Source organism: Puntigrus tetrazona, chromosome 2 (genome assembly GCF_018831695.1).
Source record: "Puntigrus tetrazona isolate hp1 chromosome 2, ASM1883169v1, whole genome shotgun sequence".
In the NCBI taxonomy this organism is placed as follows: Eukaryota; Metazoa; Chordata; class Actinopteri; order Cypriniformes; family Cyprinidae; genus Puntigrus; species Puntigrus tetrazona.
Window position 1 is genome coordinate 14,786,800 of NC_056700.1, and position 9,478 is coordinate 14,796,277.

The 9,478-nt window shown below is 37.1% G+C and overlaps 1 protein-coding gene across 1 annotated transcript; it reads right to left on the minus strand.

Moving 5' to 3' along the window:
* Positions 1 to 180: 180 nt before the first annotated feature.
* On the minus strand, positions 181 to 9,388 carry lrrcc1 (leucine rich repeat and coiled-coil centrosomal protein 1). Its single transcript, XM_043253640.1, is given in 20 exon segments — positions 181 to 503; positions 702 to 837; positions 919 to 1,056; positions 1,220 to 1,428; positions 1,639 to 1,802; positions 1,880 to 2,054; positions 2,185 to 2,370; positions 2,847 to 3,048; positions 3,179 to 3,318; positions 3,757 to 3,961; positions 5,574 to 5,722; positions 5,813 to 5,886; positions 5,889 to 5,977; positions 6,925 to 7,124; positions 7,255 to 7,401; positions 7,521 to 7,690; positions 7,784 to 7,951; positions 8,133 to 8,198; positions 8,373 to 8,578; positions 8,695 to 9,388. Coding segments are annotated over 20 exon segments (2,979 nt in total). The 5' UTR covers positions 8,739 to 9,388; the 3' UTR covers positions 181 to 392.
* Positions 9,389 to 9,478: the final 90 nt, after the last annotated feature.

Genomic DNA, 9,478 nt, shown 5'->3' on the forward strand with positions numbered 1-9,478 from the left:
GAGTCAATAATTTAATTAAACAATTTAAACAAAAAAAAAAAAACTACGTATATAAAAAGCGCAGTATACACGCATAATGCTGCTAGGTACAAATATTAAAAAAAAAAAAAAAAGAAATCATATATATATATATATATATATATATATATATATATATATATATATATATATATATATATATATATATATATATATATATTAGTTTCACAGTTTTGATGATTTTCCATTTAATTTGAAGCATAAAGCCAAAAACAGTAGGCACTACAGTAGGCTAGAAACTCTGAAGTACAATAATCTCAGGATATGTTTTCAGCTATGCTGAGAGACAGTGACACAGGTCTTGAAAAAGACATCTTCCAATTTTTTGTCTTTGGTTTGCAACAGATAGAAGTTCAGAAGTCTTTTAGCACTTGTGTGAGGCGTCTCATTTTCTCCTCCATTACCCTTTTATTACTCTCAGTTTCCTCAAGCAGCTGGCACATTTCCTCCTCCACCTGAAGCACCTGTGGTTAAAAATAAATAAATAAATGGTCTTGAGAAAGCTTTTCCCCAGTCAATCATCAAATTGAAAATTAAATTAAAAATAACAACTCTGCTCACTTTAGCCTAGCAGTTTGTCTGCATGTGTCAACGCTAGCAATGGGAATGACAATACAGTGATTTAATACATAAAAAAACGATACTTGTTGTGACAGTAATACCTTCTGATTGGCCTTTTCTATTTGTTTCTGTTTGTCATTCGCAAGACGAAGTATTTCAGCCTGATGGGAAGCTTGCATGGACTCCAGTTGTCTACGGAAGGCATCGTCCACACTGTGAAGCTTCTCCACTGCCGCTCTAATTAAAAAAAGTTTCAGATGTATAGTACTGTATACTGTACTTCATTGGCCAAATCAGGACCTGCTGCCAATCTCATACCGGTGTGCTTGTGAAGCCTTGTCTTTTTCCTCTATAAGTGCTCTTTCTTTGGAATCAAAACCCTCCTTCATTCGCTTCACCTGGCTTTCAAGCCTGTTCAACAGCTCAGCCTTTTCCTGCCATTTTTTACTTGAGGCTCTGCAAAATGAAAAATATTTAACATATTACTGTGCAACTGTGCGATGATGAGATACATCAGCATACACCTTTTCAAAGAATGAAATACTGTCCATAATCAATAAGTTAGGGTGAATTCTTGAAATCACAAGATGTTTGCAGTTTAACCAGTGTTATTCCAGACCTGTATGTCTCTTTAAGTTCATCAAGCTCTGCTTCTTTATCAAGGAGCTGTTGTTTTAACTCCTCTTTCCTGATACTGAGCTGCTCCACTGTGTCTCTGAGCTCCACTGCAGAAGCCATTTCTTCCTCCAGCTGCTGCTTCAGCTTTCGCTGCTCCTGCAAGTTCTCATCACGAAGTTTACGAATCTGATCATCTCGCTCCAGCAATGCCTAGAAGCAATTTGTCAGAGAAAAATGAGCCAGAGGATGAAAACTGACACTATTAAACATGAGATATTTCTCTCAGACCATTTTATTTTGCAATTAATACATTAAAATTGCAGATATAATTACATATTTTTGATTAATCTACAATAAATATCCAATTTTATTTCTAGCTAATTTATATATTATAGTTTTTTGGAGTGAGTAGGACTTTACCTCTTTTAATTTACGAATAGTCTCTGTCTGGTCATCAACAATCTTAGCTTTAATCCTTAGTGCATCATTGTCTCTCTCATTGTGCTTCTTCTGTGATTCCAGTTCGCCTATCAAAACCTCAATTCTGGCCTCCAGTCGACCACGGTCCTGTGCTAAGGATGCACCTAAATAAATGGAGAAATACAAAAATGAGCTATGTCGGTTAAAGTTTCTTAAAGTTTTCTTAAAGTTACTGAAGTACCTTGCTGTGCAAGCTCTTGGCCCCAGATCTTCCTCTCGGCCCGCAGTCCATCTATGACAGACTCTTGAGCAGTAAGCTGGGAAAGCAGCTTGGACTTGTCCTTTTTCAGTAGCTCCACCTGTAGATTAAGTCGTGTATCGTCCTCTAACCTGGATTCTAATGATTGTACCCGGGTCTAGAATATAAAAACAGAACATAATGTAATTTATAAGATATTTCTTAAGAAGTGTTCAAAATCTGATGTGTGATGTTTAAAAAAAAAACTGCAAAGAACTCAACAAATTTAAGAACATTTCTGGTCATACCTTGAACTCAACTGTGGCTTCTCGTTTGACTTTGAGGAGCTCAGTAATGCGTGTTTTCTGTTCTTTCACCATAGCTGTAAGCTCCTGCACCAAAGAGGCTGACTGCTTCTCTTTCTGCTGAGACTGACTGAGACTTGACTTCACTTCTAGGAGTTCAGCAGATACCTGATCAAACCCCTCCTTTACCTACAAATCACACACACACACACACACACACACACACACACACACACACACAACACACACACACACACACAACACACAACACACACACACACAGTAAGGGTAACCAGCTTGTGTCATTAGACTAATAGAAATAAAAATCTAATTAAAGCTATTACGAAATGAAAAACCAGTTACATATGAACATACAAAATAAAATGCAAAAATATAAATATCAAATGTAAAGGTTATTAAAAATAATACTAAAAGCTACAATGGTATATACATAATAATAAAACATCACTGATTTTAAATACTGCATTTATATCAGTACTGCTTTCCGTTTCCTCAGAACTGACTGATTTTAATTAAAAGGTTTTCAAACAAGAACTATGTTCTTCTCCCCAGTGTGTTTTAAATTTGGCATCGATTCAAATAAAAAATGAAAATATTCGTAATTTTTTCCAGACTATTAATGACACCTCACAATTTAGATTTACCTCTGAGAAACGCTTTGCCTCAATGGTGAGAGCCATGCGAAATTCATCCTCTAGAGCAGCATAGCGTCTACTAGCATCAGAGATCTTCTGTTCCAAATCAGTCTGTTTCTGAGCAAATCTCTGCTCTATCGCCACCACCTCTTTGGCTACAGCCTCCTTAAACTCAGTCCCACCAGGAAGCAGCCGTGTTGCAAGCTCTTTCCTGTTCCACAATGTCAAACAGGTGCGAGATGAAACAGTTGAAATTTCCTGTTTGTAAACTGAACCATTTTCCGGCATTCACTCTTTGTATGAAATGATCATGGACATGATTCTATGCAGTGCTTGTGTACCTGTGCATCTCCTCCCTAGAAGCCAGTAGTTCATGTAACTGCTGCATCTTCTCTTTGTGCTGTCGAGTTGAAGCGCGGAGTATTTCAACTTCCCTTTTTAAGGCAGATGCTTTATTCTCTAATTCCTGAGTCCTCTTTATCTGAAATAATATAGTAGGTCATTCACTTTAAATGTTTTATTATTATATCAAAATATTTATTTTAAAGAGTGCTTTTCACTTTAAAAGTAGACAATTGCTCAAGCAGCAGCTTTCTCGTGGCAGGCGTTTAAACACAGGCAAAAGGTCAGGTGTAAAACTCAATTCAAAGAATTCAAATGTCAAAAAGAAATTGAAACATGTTTGCAATTCAGCCATATGCCTGTGTATTTATCTGGGAACTGCTTCTGGAATCATCCCACAGAAAATGCCCTTTAGATGACTAATAGTATTTCACTGTCTAAGCATTATAAGCCAGCTCAAAGAAGACTGAATGTATGTTTCCAACATAAACCAGTGCCACTCTATACAGCGTACTGAAGGACTTAGTTCTTGCCATGGATTTGTTACTACTTAAGATTTGGATTGCAACTGTTCTACCTCTTCTGCTCGCTGCTGGCCCCTGAGGGCCTCTGCTTTGGTTGTGCTGTCCTCCAGCCTGCGCAGCGCCCTCTTGTGTTGGTCTTCCCGTTTGTGCACCTGCTCCAGCTGCTCTAAGGTAGACCTGTATCTCTCCTCCAACTCTTGCAAACGAGTCTGCAATGCTGCCCGATCAGAGCGCTCTTTTAACAACATCTCCTTCAACCTAAAGGAACACGACACATCAGAGCTGCTTTTCACAATATCTTGGAAAACTGATTGTGTATGTTTGCCCACTTACAAAGAAAGGTTTAAGTTTGTTTTAACAGTGAGAGACAGAATAATAACAACAACAAAAAATCTGAAAAACGAAGTATTTGTTCCATTATCAATCAGCAAGATTCCTGGGGTTTTTTTACAGGTAAAGAGCTGAGATTAGGAGCACTCTCTTAACAGGTTTCTGAACTGTAGAAAGAACACCTGTCCACAGAAGCAATCATTTAGATTTAAACTCTCCTCCACTGCCAAGACCAAAGAGCTGTTCAAGGATGTCAATGACAAGTTTTGGAATGGGCCTTGGAAATGGAAATATTTGCAAATGGAAGAAACACAAAACTGTCAATCTTCCTCATCTGGGGCTCTGTGCAAATGGAGTCTCAATGATCATGAGAACAGTGAGGAATCAGCCCAGAACTACACTGGGGGATCTTGTCATAGATCTCAAGGAAGCTGGATCCATAGTCAAGCAAGAAAACAATTGGAACTGAAATCCTGCAGCGCCCACAAGGTCCCCCTGTTCAAGAAAGCCCATCTGAAGTTTGCCAATTGAGTCAAAAATCTATTTCAAACTAAATACAATGCAGAATATCTTAACGAGCACTAAGGCGCAACATGTTGCCACTACACACTAGTCTACATCTCGGATACATTGCACAACTAGGATAAATGAATAACACACTAAAACTTCTGTTTAATTTCAATTAATATGTGACATTAATTGACATTTACACACACTCAGCAGACAAAGAGTTAATAAAACAGACAATGGACTGTGAGGCGAGAGTCATTAGCAGCAAAGTGCTGCAGGGGTGGCAATTAGAATTGATTGATGATCTGCAGCAGACATGTGCCTGTCACCATGACTTTAATCTCCATTATAATTACGATTTATCACCAGGGGGAGCGCATGGGCTATAACATTAGAGCACAATATCAGGGCCGCCATCAAACCACAGAAACTGCCGTGCAGGTGGGAAGGCAGAGCTTCATACATCAGGACCCTGCAAGTAGGGTCTCTGGAAACTTCTAATAAAATTTAATTATACTCAAGTGTATTCAGATCCAACATTTCAGCTGGAGCTGACACCAATTAGGTGCAATACGTCAAGCCAAACATTCTCTCCAAACACTCGGATGGCTGGAGATTGTTACGGTGTCTTTGAAGGAAGAGAGTGTTTGAATGAGTGAGATAATAGATGTTGTAGCTAATTGTGTTCGTTGGTTATATATTATATATTATATATATATATATATATATATATATATATATATATATATATATATATATATATATATATATATATGTATGTATGTATGTATATATATATATATATATATATATATATATATATATATATATATATATATATGTATAGAGAGAGAGAGAGAGAGAGAGAGAGAGAGAGAAAGAGAGCGTTGACTCTCTAAGGTAGGACTCTTAATTAGGCTGCTCAATTTGCATTCGATTCATTCACATTGATTTCAATGCAACAGTAAAACAGAACAAAGAGACAAAGTGAAGCTATATTTCTGATTATTAACTGAGGACATGCCCTCACCTGTCTGTTGTGTGTAAGGCCAAACTTTGCAAGTCCTTTTCCTCGCTGGCTCGAGTTTGCAGGTCCTTGACCTGTTCAGAAAGTCTCTTTGCAGCTTGCTCTGCCTTCCAGCGCCGTTCTCGCTCCTGGTCTCGCTCGTCCACAATTGCCTGCATGTAAACACACAAGCTTTACTCTTTGCAAATATACATTAAGTTAATAAAGAGAAATGTTGGACCTGCACAGTGCAGTTTGCATACCCTGTAGGTTTCCTCTTGAGGTTGAGCTGAGCTTTTGTTAGGACTGGCTTTGATGCTTTTAGGGCCCTTTTTACTGACTCTATGGAGTCAGAGCTCTGGACTGATGTCCTCCTACGGGGGACAACAATCTTCTTTGTGGACTTCTGCTTTTGTGTATTTGTCACACTGCAATTAAAGCAAAAGCCATTTCAGACTAGTAAGGAGTGTGAGGTTCTTTAATAATTCATATGTAAATTATATATTTTATATTAAAATAAATGAAAGCAATATTAGTTTAAAAGAACTGATTTCTAATTTTATGTATGTAAATTTTTCTGTACTTATTTTTCTGTATTTTAAAATGCAATTTGTTCCTGCTATTGCAAAGCTGAATCTTTCAGTCATTTATGAATTAGAGCTCAACTGCTATGAATAATTATTCTCAGTTATTAATAATATTTAGTATGTTAATGATGAAAATATTTTTGTCGTTAATATTTTGTTGGAAACTATGACACATTTCTAACATTCTTTATTGAACAAAAGAGCAGTATTTGATTTTATATATATATATATATATATATATATATATATATATATATATATATATATATATATATATATATATATATATATATATATATATATATTGTTTCTTAAACATATCAGCATATTAGAATGATTACTAAAAGCTTTCTACAACTCCATGTTTTTGCAGCTCAAGTTTTGAATAAGTTAAATGAATTCAGTGAACTTAGTGACAGTGTAATCATTCAAGTGTACAAGCAATTTTAAGTAGGAGGAGCAAGGACAATTTATAAACTGCCCTGATTACTGGGCTGCTGCAAAACCTTTGTCTAAAGTGTGGCACTTTTGTATGATTCTGAAGTTTTAAATTAAGTAAGATTTACAAAAAAAGGGAGTACTGAGGAAGAATGCGGCAAGTAAATATTTTGCAGCCTCTCAACACACAATTCAAGCACTGTGCTGGAGAAAATTACATTATTAATCAAATCCAGTAAACTGTAACGAGATGTGTTTGTGCAACTCCTGTCCAAATTCTCAATAAACACTTTAAATTCAGCTTGAGCCAAAATGCATTTGTAAATATAAATGTGTACAAGTTACTTCACCAGTCAGATTGTTTGGGTTTTGTGTCCGTTGTCATTTTTCTCCCTGCAGAGCCTCTGGGATGAGACAGGATCCTGGAATGTCGTTGGTTCTCTTTTCCACTTTCACATTCGCTCTCTGATGTCTGATCGGTGTCTCTTTTTGCTTTACGTACCACAGAAGGTACAGCGCTGTTTGCTTTAAAGCCATCCCCAGTAGGGACCTAAATTCAAATGTACAATTTAGCATTATGCTATGTCTAAGTTACGGATTGTATTAGTTTTATGAAAACACTGGTTTGATGACGAAATTAATGACACTGAAATACAGCAATTCATTTTCCCTTTCTTTACCTTCTGAATGAGATGGGAAACTTGCTGCTCTAGTTTTTTAATTCGCTGCTCATTTTCTTGATTTTCTGCTGTTGTTTTGCCTCGTTGTCGAAACTGGGTCAGGACTTCATCAATCCGCGGAGTAATAAGAGGAGCATCTGACTTTGCCTTCAAAGAAACACATTGAACAAACATGTATCTCACAACCACTTAGAAAAGATTCAAATGCCATTCTCAGTATAAAAACAGGAGGAGCTTGAAAACATAAACAGTATCGTATAGTTTACCAGTTCTCCATTAACACTGGCGTCTGATGAAATTAGAAACTCAAGAAAGTCCTCAAGACCAGGAACATCCATAGGACTGTCTTCTGCTAAATGAGATGGATTTCCTATGTGATCTACTCCATCTAGTGTAGTGACCTGATGCAGAGACTGAAGAACCATCTCTCTGTAGCCTATGAATAAATGAAAAACATAGCAGTGAAAAAAAGCATTTCAGATTTGCCACAACAGTTCCATTGCATGCTTTACAGCTTTTTCCTACAAACCTGTTGTTGAGCAGATTGGATTCTGGGCTCCGTCCTTGCTGAGAGTAACATTTCTCAGATTCTGCAGTCCCACCATGCACTGGAGCAGGTGGTTCATGCTATCCAAATGATTGCTGTGGAGCTGCAGATACTTGAGTTTGTACTCTGCTCCATGAAGATACAGGAGACCTGAAAGCACAGAGCAGTGAGTGAAGACACAGCTGTCCATCTACACTGTACCCTTCATAAGTTTGGGGTTCAACAAGACTATAGTAAATGTTGTTAGTGGCATTTTAATGTTACATTTTTCAGAGAGCAAAAGCAAACTACTCAAGAATTAACACATTGATGAGAATGCAATCTCACCTACCAGTTAGGTCATTTATTTGATTGTAGGCTAAATTCAGTCTTGTAAGACCTGTTAGCCCATTAAGTCCTGAAAGAAATCCATGTATTGACAGATTACAAACCAAAGACACACAATTAGAAGTAATAACAGAAATGAACTGTAAAAGATCACATTGAAAACAGACGCACTTTCATTTTACCATTAAAATTACACTACAGGGCATTTACCACATTTTCTAGCCCCAAAAAGTGTGCACTTTACCTTCTACTTTGGTGATTAAGTTGCATGACAGGTTTAAGGTGCGCAGTGAGGACAGAGAGGCTAATCCCTCAATACGACTGATGCGATTGGATGACAGGTCCAGATGTCTTATGTGCCATGCTGTCATCAAGCCCTCAATCTTAGTGAGGCAATTACAGTGAAGATTCAAGGATGAAATACTGGGATTCAGTGGAACCTGTAGTAGACTAAAAATAAATATTTTCAGTCAAGTCACAATCACAATCACACAGAAAGCTCAAAATACAGTCCAGCCTGTTAACAGGCGCTTCCGCTGTAAAACTGGACTATAGGTTAAACTGACCTTGAAATATCCTTATCAATTAGACAGAGCTCTCCAACAGCCATGACCTGCTACAGACACACTGAGAACAAGCTTCAGTCGTTATCAACCCGTCAGATATATAAGCAATAACCCGCAGACCTCTGGGGTATCACATGACTGAAGATGGAACAACAATCGATAAAATGTTAACAACATAACGTGAAACTGTTTCATACAGCTATACCTTTATTCACATTGCTGCTAAAGTAACTTTTATTTGGGTCCTTTAAGATAAGAACTTCGACGAACTAAGGTAAGTTAAGTTTTAGACACTGGACGCCCGACAGTTCAGCACTTGACAACAAAACAAACGATGTAAACAAAGCCCAGGCCGATTACCTATAAATTTCGATCTCATATTTTTATTTATTTTTTGTTAACAACAGGGCAGGTCTTCTATTAAACGGCACGCAGAGCTACCAGGGCTGTATAAAACTAACGCTAGGTAAAGCTTTAATATAACTTTAATTTCAAATACGAAATTACGTGACGTTAGTTTTAGTGTCAGCTAGCTTCTCAGTACCTTTTGTTTGTTTCACGATAACTTACTCTTCCATTATTCTATAAATAATATGTATAAAATGATGTGTGTTATAATTTCATACCTGACTTGCAGTAAACTCTTAACTGCCCGCGATGGATTCAAAGATTTCCATTATGTTTACCGCTGCAAAAATTAAAAGTCCCGCTTGCCAGTTCCTACTTCCGATCGGGTACGTATCACTTCCGGTACATATTACTTTTGTTTCAGAAGTTCAAAAAA